This window comes from Nuphar pumila, chromosome 15 (assembly GCF_984573655.1).
Source record: "Nuphar pumila chromosome 15, dmNupPumi1.hap1.1, whole genome shotgun sequence".
Taxonomy (NCBI): Eukaryota; Viridiplantae; Streptophyta; class Magnoliopsida; order Nymphaeales; family Nymphaeaceae; genus Nuphar; species Nuphar pumila.
The window spans coordinates 3,524,839-3,541,750 of NC_143263.1; the positions used below are offsets into that span (position 1 = coordinate 3,524,839).

Sequence of the window (16,912 nt, forward strand, 5' to 3'; positions counted from 1 at the left end):
CCACTATATTAAACAACCTTCCTCCAACATGAAAAATGGTGTCGATTGCCATGAGATTAAACTAGAAAATCCTTACTGTGTAATTAGCTCTAGAACAAGAGCACATGTCAAAAGACAAAAAGCGAGAAGTTATGAATACTTAAGAATCCTTATCGGCAACCTCTTACAAGTTCAAGCCTAAAGGTACATTCTTCAAGAAATTTAAGAAGAATAAATTCAACAAAAAGCGTCTAGTGCAAACCAAGAACTCCAAGACTGCAATCAGAGAAGCATGTATATCTTATGAAAAAGTTTGGCATTTTAAGAATAATTGCCCAAATAGAACCAATAAAGAGAATTTGAGAAAATAAAAAAAATAGAGAACGAGAATTAGTATGCACTGTATCTGAATCATTGATCGCAAATAGTGATCTCCCAGGATAGTGGATTGATTCAGGGGCAACGCGACATGTGTCTAAGATAAATGAAGGACTTGTGAAAATGAAGGAGTTGAAGCCTAGAGATCATAAGGTGTATATGAGAAATAACACCTATAGTGATGTGGTCGGGATAGAGACTTATAGGCTTCAGTTAGAATGGATCAGTCTCCTACTAACAAATATACTTTATGTACCTTACATTAGAAGAAATATTTTAGCAGCAGAAGATTTTACAAAAAAGGGGTTCAAAATTCACTTCCAGGGTAACAAGGTCACTATTGAAAAAGATAGAAAAGTGAAGCTAAAGGGTCGCTATGATGCTGACCATGGTCTTTTTCGTTTTAATGTAACTCTTTTTACAAGCAATACAATGAATATTTTTTGTTATATTGATTGTGCATTTAATGTTGATGCATATTTATGACATTTAAGGTTAGGGCATATAAATGTCAATAAAATAAAAAGAATAATTCATATGAGATTATTACCTTCTCTTGAAAATGTTGAATTTAAAAAATATGAACCATGCACATGAGAAAAACTGATTAGACAAATCTTTCTTAAGGGAAATAGGTTATGTGACTTGCTAATTTTGGAACACACAGATATGTGTGGAACTTTAACAGTAGAAACACATAAAAGAAAACCATATTTTATCACATTTATAGATGATTACTTTAGGTATGGATACATATACCTAATTTTTAAGAGATTTAAAGCCCTAAAAAAGTTTAAGGCATACAAACATGAAGTTGAAGGATTACTAGAAAGGAAAATCCAGGTTATCATATCTGATGGAGGAGGTGAATATAACTTTGATGAGTTTAAAAACTTTTGCATTGATAATAATATAACTCCTCGTACAACTATGCCTTACACACCACAACAGAATGATGTAGCAGAACAAAGGAATAAAACTTAATGGATATGACAAAATTCATGTTGGCACATGCAAATCTTTCAAAAAAAAATGGGAAAAAATAATATGCACTGCCATGTATATTCTGAATAAGGTTCCTTCAAAAGTTGTAGAGCTTACTCCGCATGAATTATGGACTGGTAGGAAGCCAAACTTGAGTCATTTGAGAAAGTGGGGGTCACTTGCTCATGCGTTGATTTCTAGTTAAATGAGAGATAAGTTAGATAGCAAAACTATCAAATGCATCTTCATGGGTACCCAAAGGGATCAAAGGGATATCGACTAAATAATCCTAAAAAAAGATTTATAGATAGTAGAGAGGTAGAATTCTTGAAAACTCAAAAAAACATTTTTGATCTTGAAGATGATGATGTCTTTCTTTATATCATAGATCATGAGGTATCAAGTCAAGAGTTAGAGTATAATGATCCAGTTGTAAATAATAAGCAAAATTCACAATCAGTAACTGGACAGAAAAGAACAAAAACTCCTTCATCCTATTTGAATGATTATTACACATTCTTGAATGAGAAATTATGCTATTCATGGATTTAGATGAAACTCTTGATAACTTGAGTTTTGAAGATGCAATTGCTTATAATGAGTATGAACTCTAGATGAAAGTAATGAAAGATGAGTTGGATTTCATAGAAAAGAATGTAATTTGAAATTTAGCTACTTTGCCTAATGGATATAGGGCAATTGGTAGCAAATGAGTTATCAAGAAAAAACTCAAGGTAGATGGATCTATTGATAGATTCAAGGCAAGATTAATAGCAAAAGGCTATACTCAACGAGAAGAGATTGATTATTAAAAAATTTACTCTCCTTTAGCCAAAGTAGCATCTATTCGTATTATTTTGGCATTAATAGCTTATTTTGATCTTGACCTATATCAAATAGACGTAAAAACAACCTTCTTAAATGGTGGACTAAATAAAATAATTTTTATACAGCAACCAGAGGGTTTTGAAATTGAAGGATAAAATATACAAGTTAAATAAATCCTTGTATAGACTTATGCAGTCACCAAGACAGTGCTATTTGACTTTTCATAAAGCTATAACCAAATTGGGTTATAAGACAAACAGTCTAGACCATTGCGTATATGCTAAGAATAGTGAGAATAAATTTACTATATTATCCCTCTATATTGATGATATACGAATTATAGGAAATGACATAAACATGATAAATATGATTAAATCATGGTTAAATTCTTGATTTGAAATGAAAGGTATGGGTAAAGCTTCATATATCCTTGAAATTAAGATACAAAGAAATAAAAAACTGAGATTGATATGTCTGAGTCAAGAAAAATATCTTGACCATATTCTAAAAAAATTTAAAATGAAAAATACCAAGGCAAAAGGTACTTCTTTAGTAAAAGGCCAAAATCTAAGTATGAATGATTTTCCAAAAGATGAACAATAAAAGTTGAACATTTTTTATGCTCAGGCAATTGAGAGACTGATGTATGCAATGCTTTGCACTAGATCTGATTTGAGTTTTGTTGTAGGTCTATTGAGTAGATGTCAAAGTATTCTTGGGCTTTTTCATTGGGAAGCTGTGAAGAGAATTTTTTGATATTTAAAGGAAACTAAGAAACTTAAACTATGCTATCAGTCAGATAGTTTAAAGCTTGTAGGCTACTCAGATGTTGACTTTGCTGGTAATAGAGATGAAGCAAAATCCACATCTGGTTATGTATTTATGTTAGGAGGTGGGGCAATTGCATGGTCATACAAGAAACACGGGTGTGTGGCACAACATATCCAAGAAGCTGAGCATATTGCCTATAACATGACAGCCACATTTGGAGTGTGGATAAATCGTTTCTTAAATAAGTTGAAATTAGACATTTCAAAAGATTCAGTTCAACTATATTGTGACACAAACATGAGTTGATGGCTCTAAAAGTAAGCATATTAAAGTTAAATATCAATATATTCATGATATGCTTATGAAGAATAAAATAGCAATGCACTATATTCCTTCAAGTGATATGCTAGTAGATTTGCTAACCAAGGCAGTCACTAAGGATGTTTTCACTAGACATGTGAGTCAAATGAGAATCAGATACATCTAAGTGGTAAGTGAGTAAAAATTATTCAAAAAGTGTGTATGCAAGGTTCCGGTTGAGAACAAGCATATGAACACATAGCGAGTAAAGATTACTTAGAAAGTGTGTATGTAAGGTTTCAGTTGAGAACAAACATATAAACAGAGGAAATCTCTTATGGCCAAGTAGGAGATGTAAGGCCATGTGGCCATAAGGTTACTGTTCGAGGCCATTTCAATAATCACAATACTTAAATGCAAGAGATGTGTCTCTTGAGAGATGGGATTTCTCACAGGGTTGTGTCTCAAATACTTGAACTCTTTATATCTATAAATGTAGTGAAAAAGGGTATGAAGCATACATACAAATATTCACATAAAGTAACAGTTAAGGTTACTAAAAGCATTCAAATAAAGGAAGGGTTGAAAGTGAGGGTTCCCTAGCGATTTTGAGCATGACGGTGAAACCTTCGTTCCGTTGAAAATTAGTCCAGTGCAAGGCCGCTTCTCAACACGAACTTACAAAATCTCATTGCATGGTGACTTGCACAACTGCTCCTACCAAACAGCTGGAGCCTCGGTTAGTAAAACATTGTATTACTTATTTGATAAATTTAGCAGAATAATTCTCAGAAAGAAAAATAGATCTATGGCTTTGTAATATATAGCCATGCTTGTGCACGTCTTAACCAGGGTGTGATTTGGATCGTTTTTAATATTCTATAAGTGATCATCTTCGTTTTAATAGGCAAATGATATGTATCAAATTTCTATTTAGAAAACAAGTTAGCCCATCAATTGCATGATGACTTGCACAACTGTTCACTACCCTTATGGGTTCCTAACACTTTATTGAAATATTTTTTTTTTCTTTTTTGCAAATCTAACCCTTAAGATGCAATCTACATGTTTGGTTTAGTAGAAACCGATCATTGAATGTTTTTCTAATGTGTATATCAGATTTTTTTTAGCTGTTGAAGAAATGAATGGCCTATAACATGTCAAAATTTTCAATAGTAAAAAATACTTTACATAAAAAGCATAGGAGTCAAAGGTCGATTTATACTATTTTGGCCATGTTAAATACATCCATATGATCAGATTTGGTTACAAAGACCTCTTATGAATTTCAATTAGGTGGTTGGAAGCCACGGGGATAGTCAATAATTAACCCTCTTATTTTTTTCATATCTAACCTTGTAAATGTGATTTATATGTTTGATTTGTTATTCCAACCTTGTGATAAAATGGATTTCAGAAAAGAGATCTCAAGCCTAGAGGCACGTTCTTAAGATCGCTATCTTTAGAACTACAATCGCCCCACTCTGAGAATTTCGAAGATGCGAAAAAGAGTTTTGTTACGACTAAGTTTCCAGGATACAACTAGGCTTGAACCTCAAAAGAGTCACTGCTTCACAAGAACAGATGACCTCTCCCACACATGAACTCTGCAAGCCAAACTGGGAAGAAAGAAAGGAGAAAACTGGAGAGTCAGAAATTCTGATGATCAATCAAAGGCCTTCAAAATCGTTCAATAGCCACAAAGCGCCATAAACTCAAAATAAATGCTATTAAAACCTTTCAAACGGCTAGATATCTCAAAACCGAAAAGTCAAAACGGACATTTGCGCCTCATACGCACCTCTCATCGCTGCGAGCGTGCGAAGTGTGCCATCAAAATGCCATATTACTCCTCAAGAGCCTTTGCGCACACACGCGCGTGTGCGTGCGCGTGAACGACGCATCCATTGCTGCGCGATGCGCAACAACGTCCACAAACCACCTAAAGACTTAACGCTTACCAAAGTAAAGAATAGATAACAAACTCTCTATTTAAACCTCTTGAAAAACTTTTCTCTTTTAGATATGAGATTAAAATTTTCCAAGGCACTTTTGGTAGTAAACAAAATCACCAAGATTTTAATTTTAAAGCTTTTCTAACATGATTTAGTAGAATTAGTCTTCTAATCATGTAAGATTTTTTTTTTTGGGTTAAAAAAAAAACAGTTTACAATATGCTAAATTTTCAACCCTCAGAAAAAAATATTTTTACACTGAAAAAAATAGGATTCAAGAGTAGGTTCTTACTATTTTAACCATGCCGAATACAACCATGGGGTCATATTTCTTAAAAAAAAAAGACTGGTTTGAACTGGGAGAGTTGGAGCTCAAGAAAGATAGTCACTGTTTTCCCAACTCAAATGTACCGTTAATAGGGATGGCAGTAGAGCGGGGGGGGGGGGGGGGGGGGGGAATGGGGCCCAGCCCCGCCTCACCTTATTTGAACTAGGGATGAAGGATATGAAACGGGGATGAAGGTTAAAATTAAAACCCGCATGGGGATGGACTTACACTTTCCTCCTCTCTGCCTTGCCCCGTCCCCTATCAGCGTTAGTAAACCATCCTCTCCTTCTTTAAGGATGGCAGTGGATCAAGAAAAAATGTAATGAAGGTTAATATTAAAACTCATGGGGATCATGATGGAGGGCAGAATTTTGAGACAAGGCCTCAACCCCAGCCCACTGCCATCCTTAACCCTTAGTTTAGACAATGGGCTGCGTTGACTTAAGATTTGAATGTGACATATAGTCAACAAATGATTGCTCCTACCCTTCGTGCGACCTCTAAGTCTCAACTTGTGGGCAACGCTTATGCCTAGGGTGTCAATGGGTTTGGTTTGGTTTGGTTCGGATTCAGGTGAAACTAGAGTTGGCTTGGATTTTTAGGTATGGTATGGAGTCTGGACTCGGGTATAATCAGGCTTACCATAAGAGAAACAATACCTGGACTCAAAAACAACTACACGAAGCAGACTCGGTAAAACCATATTTTTTATTATTTTTATATTAAAAAATTATGGATCTTAATCAGAACTCGGGTCAGGCCTGGGTCTGGTATAAAAGTTCACAAACTAGACCGGAGTCCATGTATTAATTGGACCTTCGGGTCCGGATCTGAGTCTTAATCGAGTCTTCCATATCCGGATCCTATAAGGTTTGGTTCGGGTCGGTCCAGATAAATCCGTCCCGTTGATATCATTAACTTTACCGACCAAAGTCTCAACCATCGTAACCAAACACCCGAGCCACGCCAGTCCGGGCCAAGCCGAGCCGAGCCGAGCGAGTGGCGTGTGTTAGGCGGAGAGAGAGAGAGAGAGAGAGAGAGAGAGAGAGAGAGAGAGAGAGAGAGAGAGAGAGAGAGACGCACAGTTCTACCTAAGGAACTCGTGCGAACCGACCCCTCGCATTCATCACCCAACTCTCTCCCCCATCGCTCGGAAAACCCTAGTTTTTGCCCTTTCGGGGACCCTGATTTGGGTCCCCCTTTTCTCGATCAAATTTATGTATTGGTTTGTTAGAATCAATTGCCATCGTACCGTTCATGGTTTCTTGGCTCCCGACATAGTTGGTTGGTTCTAATTTCCTCCTGAATTCCAAATTTCGTCTTTACCTATTTTCTTGTTTGCTATAGTTCGATTGGGTATCCATATACCGAATTATGCATTCTTTTATTGAAATTCTGTCTTTTGGTTGTTTTTGATGGATTTGTTGCTGAGTTCTTATTGAGGACGTCTGGTTTCACGTGGAATTGAATATGTGTTTCATTGGTTTTTAGGGTTGTATTGATATTTGTTTAATTCTTTGTGATATTTTATCAAGAACTTGTTTTATGTGTTGTTCGGTTTGTTGATTATGTGAATTTCTTGGACTCTTTTGGTGTTGAATACTTGTTATATTCACGGGAAAGAGGAAAAATTCTTCCTTATTGCATTAAATTAGATTGGTTGTTTTTCATTTGAGCTTTCTAATTGTAGATGAGACGTATTCCTTGTCTTTCTATGTATGATGGGGTTTCAGTTAGATTCAAATAGTTTAGAAAGAGAGTAGAAGTAGAAGCTGGTGATTGATGGGGTATTATGGTAGCTTGTGGAGAACTGGTATATATTTGCTACCTTTTGTTTAGCGAGCTATAAACTCGTGTCCCGTATAGAAAAGGTTAGGGTTCAATGCTTTTAAGGGGAGCAACTATGGTTGAACTGCAATAATTCTCTGATATTGCATTTGGTTTTTACCCAGTCTGTGTCATGATGGTAGAAGCAGGAGTTGAGATGGCAGTCTAGAAGGTTTTAACTCACGGACCAACTAAACAAATGTATGATTTGGTATCACAGCTTTGAGGTAGCACTCAAGCGATGTTGCCAAAGATGGTAATTCATAGTGGGTGCTACTGCAATCAACTGTTAGGTCATTTACTTTCCTAGATTGGTGTACTGAGAAATCTACAAAATGTATTGGGGTTCAGTGAAAGATGCATAAGCATAACTGATATTGTTATATTGAATGAACTTAGTGTGCAAGAATCTTTTGGTGAATGAACTTAGTGTGGAAGAACTAGGTACACTGGCAGCATCAATAAACAAGAATGTGAAAGCAACTCTTTGCCAAATCCTAAGCTATCTAATTCCTATGCATGTTAGCCACCAAATAGTCGATGAATGTTTATATGATTTTGTGTGATTCCATTTTCTACTTTATATTCTGAAAGGATCATTCATTGTGAGAAAATCCTTTAGAACGTGGTGGTCATTGTTATATAGAACGAATTCAAGCCCCTAGCAGGTCATCACACATGCATGCACACACACACAAGTTGTATATATTCATATATGCATGTGTCTTGTGCGTGTTCACATGCATATATAAATATATAAATTCTATAAACAAATGAACTGTAAATATAGCATGTTACCCTATTTCTTTAATGAAAATATAGCTTTTATTTCACATACACAAGCGAAACATATGTATGTATAGATACATATGTATATGTGTATGTATGTATTATAGAATTTAACACTGTTTTAGTTTCGCAATTTTGAAAATGTGTCTCCAACTCTTTAGACTTTGATGATATGATAGTTAATCCTTGGAATTTAGCTATTTCTTTGTTCAATAATTAAAGTCTAAAACCTCTTAACTATCTGACTTTTACAAAGCATAGATTCTTCATGAAATTGCTTCTAAGTTGGATCTGTTGCTTGCGGTTTTCAGCAGATTGTTACCTTTATGCAGATAATTGTTTTGTGCATAAAAACTGTCCTACTGTTTTCTTTAGCATGTTTCATGAGTTTCTTATATTTAATCTTCAGTTGATACAAGAAGTGCATTTGAAATCTTTAGCTTGGATTAATGATATGAGTTATTAATTTATCTTATATTCATATAATTTTCTTTGTAATACAATACAGGCACATGTTCTCTTGGTACAAGAGGGAAAAGCCATTCTTATTAGGTGGCACATACTTGTGATCCATTATTTTTCTCTGATGTTAGCATTGAAGTCTCTGAATAAGAGGTCGTGGGGTAGCTTAAGCTTATCACGGGCACTTAATTCACTTACAGTTTTGTCTTTTGGCTCAACTATGTCGAGCTTAGAAGAACCTCTTGGTCTTGAGAAATTGCCCAACTTGAAGAATGTTGGTAGGCTGCAGTCCTTTGCTTCTAGTTCTTGCAGGCCGAGGGTTGACGAAGGAGAATTAGGAAATTGCTTTGCTGAAGGGAGAAGTTGCAGTTCTTCTAACAGTTGCAAGTAAATACATTCTGAAATCACTCTTCCTTTTTCTGAAGTTGTCTTGTGCTCATTCTCAGGATATATTTGCAGTTTATTGCATTTTTTTATTGCATCATGGTTTGTTGATGTTCATCTTTAAATCCTCTGGATTAACTAGCTTTCTATTTCTTGATATCTTTTTTCTATAATTCTGGATTGTTTAAGCAAATTGTACAGTGAATGATGAAAGATTCATATTTGGCAAACGGATATCAAATATGTTTTTTTTTCTTTTATATTAAAAATTTATTTTTTAATGTCATGAAATCTTGCATATGCTGACTGTTTGTTTTTGTTATAGTTCACTTTGCTCTTGTATTCATAAAAAAGAATAGAAGACAAATGCAATTTGTGTATATTGGGTGGCAATCCAGCAGCTTCCTGATTTTTTCTTCTCTTGTATTTGCATTGTTTTGCACAATACACTTGTGTAACTTGTCATTTCAGTCCTTCGTCCTGACACATTCTAACCATAGTCACCGATATCAGCGATATTATTTTTTTATATTTTTTAATTTTAAAACTCCTGAGATTTTCCTGAGAAAAATCAGTTTTTGAAAATCTCTCCGAGAAAAATCCTCATCGAGATATTACCTTGAACAATATAGGTGACTATGATTCTAACTAAATGTTCAAATGGCCTACTGCATGAGCATGGCAAAACAGCTTGCCATTGTTCTACCTTTGACATTGATTTATGCACACACACACACTTATACTCAAATAAGTTGTGTAATTAAGGAGGAGCTTATGCATTTAGCAACTACTACACATATTAGTTAAACTACAATAAATTTTTGCAATGATTTGGTGAACATAACCAATTTTTGAAAGTTGAGCAAAGACTGATGTGCTGCCATGTTGACAATGTCAGGGGTATTCCAATAAAAAAGATGAAGGGAACTTTTGGAAAGGCTCTGCACTTTACATGTAGTAGTAGAAATCATGGGACCATTTTCTCTTACATGCCTGTGCAACCATGTAATTATTATATAAGTAAATAATGCTCATCACTGTGTAGGTTTTTTTGTTATTCCTTATATTCTTATCATATACTTATTCCTCAAGATTTTTGAAGCTTTTGAGGAAAAGTATGTGCAATAATATTTGCTCTTGTAAACATGGTACTGAATACTTATGTGTAGTCATGCATTTGTAGTTTAATATTAACTATTGAAGCTGTTCACCTTTTAAATGTTTTTGACACAGAAAAAATACTTTTTCCTTTCAATACTTTTGCTTATATTTCAATTGGTATTAGCTTGCATCTATGCTGCATTCCTCTGTACATTTCATGCCACTTTGTTTATGGACTAATGATGCATGTTGGTTTGGTTGACCATTTACATGGTTATGCATGATGTGTGCCAACATGATGAAGTTGTTTCAATATCTGTCAATGCACTCACACGGTCATGTAGCTATTGGTGCAAGCGTCACTAACCCTTCTAGAGCCGAAAATAGGTTACATATAAGCCAGATTCAAGCCAAGTCAGAATAAATTCTATATCTCAACTAATTATTAGATACAAGTACAGATTTATAGTTTAGATTTTGGGGGCCATTCAAAGCATGTGTTGTATTGTGGAGGGTGGATAAACTCTTCAAAATTAATTAGTATTTTAGCTAATATAAAAACTGTCACTAATAAAAAATTGTTTTGTAGTGATATTTTCATAATTATGTCTCATTATTGTAAGGTATTATTTTTGCATCTGGTGCAATTCTGTTTTTTAACCCCCTGTCGCTATTGGGTGTTGGAGCTGCTGTTTGAAAATTTCAGTTCACTTATTTTTTTTCTACAGTGAACAATATGTCAGAGGGGCATTGCCATGGAGGAAACAGACAAGGGGCATGTTCAGAGGAGACCCTTTGGATATTCGTACCTCAGGTGTTTGTAGGAGAAACCGGATGAGCTTTGATGGTGGCTGTGGCTCATTGTTTCTTGACAACCATTGCTACAGTTCCCAAGACAGTGACAGTGGTGTAAGATGTCTAGCAAATAAGGTGCTTTCAGATTCTAGCAATTTTCTTCCTTTTGCCATGAATCTTCTTTTCTGTTAGTCAAAGACCATCATACACTGATTGAAACATATCATAGTCTGAGAGTGATCTTGGAACTTATATTTTAACTTTCTGTAGCTAACCATCAGCACAGATAAGTTTCAGAAGATAAGATTGGGAAGTGAGAATGCATGAGGGAACTTGTATCTAATCCTTTTCATCATTGTCTCATTTCAGTCTTCCATCTATGGCTATTAATGTACAGCGTCAGAGACAAAAAAATGATGCAGGCTATATCTAAGTTTTTCCAGAAAAAATCTACCTTTTCAAGTCCTCTTTTCTAAATTATTGAAAACGACCGTAAAGTTTTCATTAATTAATGATAGCAAGGCATTCAGTGATTTTCGTTCTCTCAATATAAGTATGTTGCTAGGGCCATTTCGTCATCATAATGTCACCAACAACCAATGGAACAACAGGTTTTGATCCATGTCTCTTTGTTTCAATCCATGCTTGTTCCGTCTAAAAGATTCTTGACCATGCTACCTTTTGTTTTTGTTTTGTCTTTTCTTTATTGCTGCTTAAATATGTAGTCCAGTGCTTTCTTTCTATGATGGTTACATCTAATCTGTAGTTTCAACCTGGGTTTTATACGAAAAAAATGTCCAATACACAATGTGATAATGCATATCTGCAATATTTTGAATTTCTCTAGATTTTGTCACTGAGAAAGTTCAAAAGAATATTTCTTTGGGATTTCCCCAGATTTTGATCACACTGGGAGATCTGAAAATCTCATATTAATATCTTGTCATTTTCACTATAATCTTTATGATAGATGTTGATTATCTTTAATTTTTTGTTGAGTTTGTGCAATAAAAGCCAAACAATTTAATATCTTATAAGAAAACTCCTTGTAGAGAATATTCTGTAGCAAGATTTGTATGCACATACTTAAAAACCTCATATTTGTCGTATCAGTCAATATATGAGCTAGTTATGATGGCTGTGCATTAATTGCTGCATCATTTTCATATAATGCTGCTAAGGAAAACCTTGGCATTTAACAAATAAAAATTATAAAAATTAAGAAATAATAAATAATAAGAAAAAATTAGGTTTTAGTAATTTTTTTGCAAATAATGTAAAGCAAAAGCAGAACAATTTTTAAAAATATAAAAATAATGAATAAGAAAAATCGTATTGAAAATATGAAAAACCAAGTTCTAAAGATACAGTGAAATATTGCAATATTTATTCAATTATTGACTTGCTGAACATATTACAATTTTCCGCTTTCAATCTTTCCTTATATTGTGGTGCGGATATCTGTGACAAAACTGAAAACTAATTGGATTAATCTGTTATTATTATAGTTTACTCCTAGATATTATGTTTAACTTCTAATAGATTATGTGACTCAGAAGCTCCTTGCATTTAAGGTTAAGCTTATGCACCTCTTGCATTTGCTTTGTGCATGAGATGTACTAATAAAAAATGCCGCTTGATCTTTCTCTTCTATGTTTTGGCTATAAAGCATATCAGGGCCCGTGGATTGGTTGAATGGGCTAATCATGTGACTGCCATATTACTTTCTCTAACATATTTGAGTGATTGGGTGTTTGTATTATTTTGATGTGGTAAGTTTTATTTCATTTTTTTAAATATTATCTTACAGTGGTCAATTTTCTCTGGCACACAGTTTCTCAGGGATATACCTAATTTCGTAAAGATTGTGGAGGTTGGGCCAAGAGATGGTCTGCAAAACGAGAAGAATATTGTCCCTACAGATGTAAAGATTGAACTAATTCAGAAACTCGTTTCATCTGGTCTGCCAGTTGTTGAAGCTACAAGCTTTGTCTCACCAAAATGGGTACCACAGGTACATCATCTTGACACCTATTTTGCTTCAGGCCTTCTATTATATCGTTGAATCTCTCCATGCCTTCTGTTACTAGCAATTTTCTTGCAATTCATGATCAAATAGCAGAAAAAAATGGTATTTTAAGAATAATGAACAAATATCAGAAATTTGTGGACAACTGAAATCTATTGATGGTGCCTTTGGAGAACCTGTAGCCACTGAAAAAATCTAGCAAATATAAATGGAAAGAAATCACCTGATATTGCTGTGGGATCAACAAGATTTCAATGGCTATAATGGTTGGCCTGAACAGATACGGTGTTTGATTCTCAAAACTGATAGTCCCAGGGAGTTTATGTTTTTGGAGAAGTGGTAGCTGCCAAATCCACCCTTTAGTGCAAATATAAAGGGGAGACAGTCTCACTTCCTCTCCCAAATGCATAAACTTCCATCCCAGCTACCAGTTTCCAAACACACACTATCAAGGTAGTTTGACCATCTATCTACCAGATGCATGCCACTTTCTAAACAGAGCCTAAAACTAGTTTGTTAGTGGAATTAAAATGATCTTGAGTATTTTAGTTGCTTGCTTATGATTTTTTTGTGGTACGTGCTTAACCTTCGTCTAAGATATAAGCAAAAACTAGGCAAAACATGATATAAAAGGAAGAGTTTGCGGTGGTATTTTTAAACAACTTTGCTTCCAATATTTACTTATTTAGTATTTACATTACAGCTGGCAGATGCCAAGGATGTAATGAATGCTGTGAAGAACATCAAGGGAGTGGAATTGCCCGTTCTTACACCAAATCTCAAAGTAAGCTAACCTGTATTCTTTTCTTTCATTTTTCTTCTTGTGGGATTTCCAAAATCAAGGATGAATCATGTGGAAATAATTATGGATATTACATGTTCTAGGGGTTCGAAGCTGCTATTGCAGCTGGTGCAAATGAAGTTGCCATTTTTGCAGCAGCATCTGAATCATTTTCAAAATCAAATATCAATTGCAGTGTTGACGAGAGTCTAGCCCGGTATCGTGAGGTTGTTACTGCTGCTAGAAAGATTTCGATTCCTGTTCGTGGGTATGCTTCAATGGCTTTAGATATTTAAACTCATTATTCTGGATTTTGCCACCAGATCCTTTTCTTATTATAACTAGAAGCAAATTCACTTGATGTAGAAAGCATCTTATCAAGGATTGCTTCCATTCTCTGTTACTGAATTTGCATCAGATTGTTCAAATAAACTTTCTTGCTTCTAGTGTATTTCTAGCAACATGATGTATCAGATGCATCTGTGTGCATTTTGGAAAAGTTTCAGTCCTTTTCTCTTAATATTGGACATGCTGACTGAATGACAACCTTCATGAATTACAAGTACCTGTGGCTGGTAAATGATACACGGCTTATCTATTCCTGCATGAATTACAAGTAACTCTCTCTGGTAAATGATACACAGCTTTTCTGTCCCAGGAAACTATTTGAAGATATTAGGTCACACACATGTTGAAGGTTTCTGCATGTTTTCTTAATCAGTTCCATTCAATCATGTCTTTCTGAGGTAATCAGAATCTTTTTTGTTTCATCCTAAAGATGAATATTTTCAATTGGTTTGCGACCTCATTCAGCACTTCCAGCATAAGTCAAATAAATATTTCAGCTAATTTGAAGACTTATACGATTTCTGTTATGTTCAGAATTACACGTGACTTTTGCAAACTGCATGGATGTCTTGTCTGTCTCGTTCCACAAAATACTGATATGCACGTGTACTTGTATTTATGTTAAATTTTCATCTTTTTAACCCTCCTGTTTGAAGTTGGACTCTCTATAAATGAAATAATTCCACATGCTATATATGCATTTTTATGCAACACTGTGGGCTTTATTGTTTTTTTTTAATTAGTCCTTATGAATTGTTGATATTTCACTGTTGCAGCTATGTGTCATGTGTGGTTGGGTGCCCTGTTGAAGGATATGTCCCTCCATCTAAAGTGGCATATGTGGCGAAGGAGCTTTATGATATGGGTTGCTTTGAGATCTCTCTTGGTGATACCATTGGTGTTGGTACTCCTGGTATGCTCTCATAACGATTGTTTTTAAACTGCTTCATGTGCTTTATTATGCATGCAGACATGTATGTGCACGTGCACCCATGAACATGTGTCGGCTTTTTACTTCCCTTTTTCTAGTTATGTGCATACGTGCAAATGTAATGCGGAGAATTAACTTTTGGTATGGCTATAGGTTTTTGTTTTTATTAGTTTTTACTTCTAGCATTGAAACTTATCCATTTTTAGTCTGGAGTCACTATGATTGTAATTGGTTTTCCATATATCCAACTCCTTGCATGCATGAGCCTGTGTGGACACATACACGTTTTCACGTGTCTTCATCTGTATACTTGGTCGGTTTCTAGCAGTGTTGAGATGATATTTGTTGGCAGCACTAGTAACCATTTGTGATCTTGAGTTTCCTTGGGTCTGATGCAGTCTTGAGCAATGGCAAACTCATGTTGATAGTTGTGTTATTAATGTTATAAGATCCTTTGGGTTAACAGTTTGTTCGAGGACAAGAAACCATGTTATTCACATTCCATGCGTGTTGTCAGTATTTTAGCTATTGGATGAAACTAATTTGTTAACTAAAAGCAAAGGACATGGTGGTCCAGCACACGTTTTTGCATGCACACGATGTAAAAACTGATTTTCATGTTCTATTATTTAAGCTTGTTTTTTTATCTAATTGCATATTTATCTTCTTTGGACAATCAAACTTTTTGTTCATCTATTACGAACTATACCTCTCCATCCTAGGATGATAAAAATCATGGACAAGGTGAAAGACTTGGACAGGATCCATGCTCTGTGTGCTTCTGTGTCATAGCACCATCAATCCGGTTAGTCATTGATGTGCATCTTGTCACTTTAGTCCTTGGACTGCTGAATTTGATTAAGCGTGAGCCATGCTGAGTCTTATCGGAGATTTATATCAGCTTATTGGGTAAACACATAACGTTTTTTTCTGTGGCTTCAGGTACAGTCGTTCCAATGTTGGAAGCTGTGATGGCTGTTGTCCCTGTAGACAAGCTTGCCGTTCATTTCCATGACACTTATGGGCAATCACTCTCTAACATCCTGGTATCCCTCCAGGTAGTACAAGACTTCCCTTGCTATTAAGATCTTATTAATGCTTTTTGCTATTTCATCTTTCCCACTTCATTCTTCCCTCGAACAGATGGGGATCAGCACTGTGGACGCATCTGTTGCTGGGCTTGGAGGTTGCCCGTATGCTAAGGGAGCCTCTGGTAATGTGGCTACTGAAGATGTTGTATACTTACTGCATGGGCTTGGGGTAAGGACTAACGTGGACTTGGGTAAGCTGATCTCTGCCGGAGAATTCATCTGCAAACAGTTGGGTCGCCAATCGGGTTCAAAGACTGCCATTGCTTTGAGCAGACTCACATGTGATGCCTCCAAGATTTGATGTAACAATATTCTTATATGTACCGGGATTGATATAAAGCCAATTAGGCCAAACTGCACATTCAGCAGTAATACATATATTTCCCATCCCCATGTAAATGGGATTAAGATTACAATTAGATGACGGCAATATCATGCAAGCATTTATCATCAGTTGAACTTTTTGTTCATATTATGTATATCAGGGAAATAAAATTGAACAATGAAAAAGGCTTTGAGAACATTATTGGTTGTAATCAAAGTTTTGAGGATATAAAGGTGCTTTTCTTGCTGGATACTGCCCACTTTTTTCCTTCTTTTATTCCTTAAAATCTAAAGTCAGGGCTTTAACGTGATTCTCAGGCAGTGTCTATTGAAAATTTGATTTTGATAATTAGTCCCTGCTGCGAGTGAAATGGTTCTTGTATAGGTCAGTTTAGCTCGGTCATGTTTGGCTTGCCTGATGTTCTTAGTTGGGCCACTAGGTCCATTCTAGGTTGGCTGAGTTTGAGAAGAAGACCAATCTGATAGAAAGGATGCCAGTTTTTCGGAATGTTTCAGATTCTGGACCA

The 16,912-nt window shown here is 35.3% G+C and overlaps 1 protein-coding gene across 1 annotated transcript; it reads left to right on the forward strand.

Moving 5' to 3' along the window:
- The first annotated feature begins 6,671 nt into the window (after nucleotides 1-6,671).
- Nucleotides 6,672-16,636, forward strand: LOC149814164 (uncharacterized). Its single transcript, XM_089989147.1, has 9 exons — nucleotides 6,672-6,807; nucleotides 8,648-8,988; nucleotides 10,815-11,016; nucleotides 12,716-12,895; nucleotides 13,614-13,694; nucleotides 13,796-13,959; nucleotides 14,816-14,952; nucleotides 15,913-16,028; nucleotides 16,114-16,636. Exons 2-9 carry the CDS (start codon nucleotides 8,726-8,728, stop codon nucleotides 16,360-16,362), a joined length of 1,392 nt encoding a protein of 463 aa, XP_089845273.1. The 5' UTR covers nucleotides 6,672-6,807; nucleotides 8,648-8,725; the 3' UTR covers nucleotides 16,363-16,636.
- Nucleotides 16,637-16,912: the final 276 nt, after the last annotated feature.